This window comes from Coptis chinensis, chromosome 6, assembly GCF_015680905.1.
Source record: "Coptis chinensis isolate HL-2020 chromosome 6, ASM1568090v1, whole genome shotgun sequence".
NCBI classification, from domain to species: Eukaryota; Viridiplantae; Streptophyta; class Magnoliopsida; order Ranunculales; family Ranunculaceae; genus Coptis; species Coptis chinensis.
In genome coordinates this window covers 84,639,469-84,642,474 of record NC_141461.1, presented here as the reverse complement: position 1 = coordinate 84,642,474, position 3,006 = coordinate 84,639,469, and the positions used below count along the sequence as shown (strand labels likewise).

The following is a 3,006-nucleotide window of genomic DNA, read 5'->3' as shown; positions in this document are numbered from 1 at the left end:
GAGGTCTGGGGTTCGAACCCCACCACACCAATGAGTTACTGTTCTCGTTTAAAAATAGGCTTGCCAATAAAAAAAAATATAATAAAAAACATTAGGAAACACATTAGTAAGTGTAAAACTATGGAAAACCAATATGTGCCACCTCCCACTTAAGATCAGAAACATATTTTGTCTAACTTTAGGCATTAGTTTAAAGGTACATATAGATGAATCAACTATGAGATGCAATAACGAATTAACATACCGAGAATATAAACAAAATCTCAAGATAAGTGTAGTTTCAACTAATGCTTGTAGTTGACATGTGGAGCAAACGACTCTCCTCTTGCAATCGGCCTTTAAGACCAGCACATCTTCCAATTCTTTGCAATCTATCTAAAGTGAACATAGGGCTAAATGCTAGATCACACAACTTTCTAGTACGTGACAAAGCAACAAATGTCAAACTGAGGCTTTCTTTTTCACCAATATCTACCACAGCCTGATCAAGAGTGAGCCCCTGACTTTTATGAATTGTTATAGCCCAACACAAAACTAGAGGAATCTGAGTTCTTTGGCATGAAGTATCATTTGTCTTCCAATGAGTTGTTTGTGGAGCAATTGGGATTATATTAGAATCTGGACGAAACTTAGGACCACGGTAGTTATCAAAGTCAACCATGACCGCAAGAGGAATATCTTCTGGTGATTTGCAGCCATTTGCATAGACAATGTCCACAATAATGCCCATTGCACCATTAACCAGACCATTGTGTGTGGCAAGGTTTGATCGAAGCATAACACGTGCACCAACTGATAAACACAAAACTTTTTCCAAGCCTTTCGCATCATCAGACAAAGCCCTAGAAGCAGTATCACAATTATTTTTTGATACAATTCGAGCAACAGGTTTTCCAAGCTCAATTAGTCGATTGAGATTGTAATCATGTGCAGCTTGCTTGGTCGGAAATAGACGCAAAGCATATTTGAAGGTGTTAATTTCTTCCGCGACCGGCGAGGAAAAGTCTCTAGTCGAAATAATTTCCGGTCATCGATCGTGGATGTTCCATCACCGAAGTCTCATCAATGCTTCCCGAACAATGCTTGCATATCCCCCGCTTGTCTAAATATATGAGACAACCGAAACACATTTATCAAAAAGTGTACATAAGTCCACCATATAGTTGTTGAGGACTCCCACCTCCTTTATACAATGCCCTATCGCATACAGGAGGTAACTGACGCATATCACCAACAAGGAGAATAGAGACATTACCAAATGGCTCATTAGGCCCAAAAATATCTCGACAACGACGGTCAATATTTGCAAGCATAGATGTCTCGACCATACTATATTCATCAATAATGATGAGTTTGGTGTCTTTAAAGTCTTCTTGCATACGCTGACATTGATCACCTTCAAAAGATTTAAATTTTTTTGAAACATTTCGATTCGATTCGATGGCGAAGTTCATGATGTATGGTTGCACCTCCAATATTAAAAGCAACGACTCCAGTTGGAGCCATGACACGTACTGCTTTGGCTGATCTAAAAAATTCAGTAATTGAATGCACAATTGCATTTATGAGAGTGGACTTCCCCGTGCCTGCACCACCACAAACTATCATACGAATGCATGCTCGACATTCTAGTGCTCGAATAACCATATCATGTGCCACTCTTTGTTCAAGAGACAGTTCATCAAGGGTTACAATAAGAGGTTCAATGTTAACTTCTTCTCCACCGCGCAAAGTATGCACAAATTTTCTTTCACTCTCCATGTTTGGATATCGATATAAACCTTCAACCCAATTGTGTGAAGTATCAAAGTCTCGCCTTCCTAATTCGACATTCTCCCCAGGGACAAACAAGGGCCCCATTGCTGCTGCCATCATCCATTCATCTCGAAACATGTCTTCCATATCATTCTCTATCTCAATATCATCTTCGAATTCTTCATCAACAGGTTCAAGAAGAATTATTGATTGGTGTTCTCCGAAGCCCAAGTCCATGTACCTTTCTGACCATAGTATGAAATCCCCTTTTGCTTCTTCCAGAGTCCGAAAAGGGTGATGAATCAAGACTTGTTGACGACAAAATGATTCCCATTTTTCAGTGTTTGGTAGGATGTCACCATCCAGTTGTGGAACCAAACCCACAATTGCACTAGCTCGAGAAGTGTGCCAACCCTTCCGATTAAAGTAGTGTATTTTTGCCATATCGAGGAGGGATGTATTTTCATAGCAAGGAGGTTGTTGCATATATCTTCCTACAAAGCTTGGGTCTGTTCCAACAATCTCTTCATCTTCGTCCCCTCTTCTACGACATAAAGTTGATGCTAACATGCTCTTTTCACTTACATTTAAAAGGACAAACTTCCTTGATGATCGTACTAATGGGTACCCCATTAACAAATGACTTACTTCTTGGGCAGAAATATCTCTTTCAGATACACTTTTCATAAGCAATCGCTTGAAAGCAAATTTTGCATTTTGACATGGACGACGAAGATCTTCAACAATTTCTCGTAAAGTTTCTGTGAAACTCTTTGATGCAGGCTCAGATTTTGAAGCATACTTAGCAATGTAATTTACTACAGATTGCACCGAAAGGACGGGCGACCAATCAATGTTTGCACGCCATGTCTGCAGAATTTTTCTATTATGGGAGCAGACTAACTCATCATTCCGACGCCCAATAAACCGGAACATATTACTGTTAGGTGGTTCTTCAACAATCTCTGACTGATCAAGTACATCAAATGGATATCTAAAGCGGCATCCCATCTGTTTCGTTGTTTTATTTAAACATAAGCAATGGCTTCCACATATGCTGTGTCGCATGACCCAATTAACCAATAAAGCATAGTCATCTTCGATGCGTATCAAGATTCAACTCGAGTGGCAAAGTACGGCGACAAGGATGCTCTTGCATATTTCTATCCATGGTAGGATTTGGATTTACAGTGGAAGCAAGTCTATCAAAATATTCAATGACATTTGATCTAACCTCAGCGCTTGTACCTA

General features: G+C 39.7%; 1 protein-coding gene across 1 annotated transcript; it reads right to left on the bottom strand.

Annotated features, from left to right (window-relative positions):
* Positions 1-280: 280 nt before the first annotated feature.
* LOC147494979 (uncharacterized) lies at positions 281-2,766 on the bottom strand. Its single transcript, XM_086568292.1, has 3 exons — positions 1,470-2,766; positions 1,209-1,396; positions 281-937 (listed from the first exon to the last, which is right to left on the bottom strand). Exons 1-3 carry the CDS (start codon positions 2,764-2,766, stop codon positions 281-283), a joined length of 2,142 nt encoding a protein of 713 aa, XP_086424418.1.
* Between the last annotated feature and the right edge of the window lie 240 nt (positions 2,767-3,006).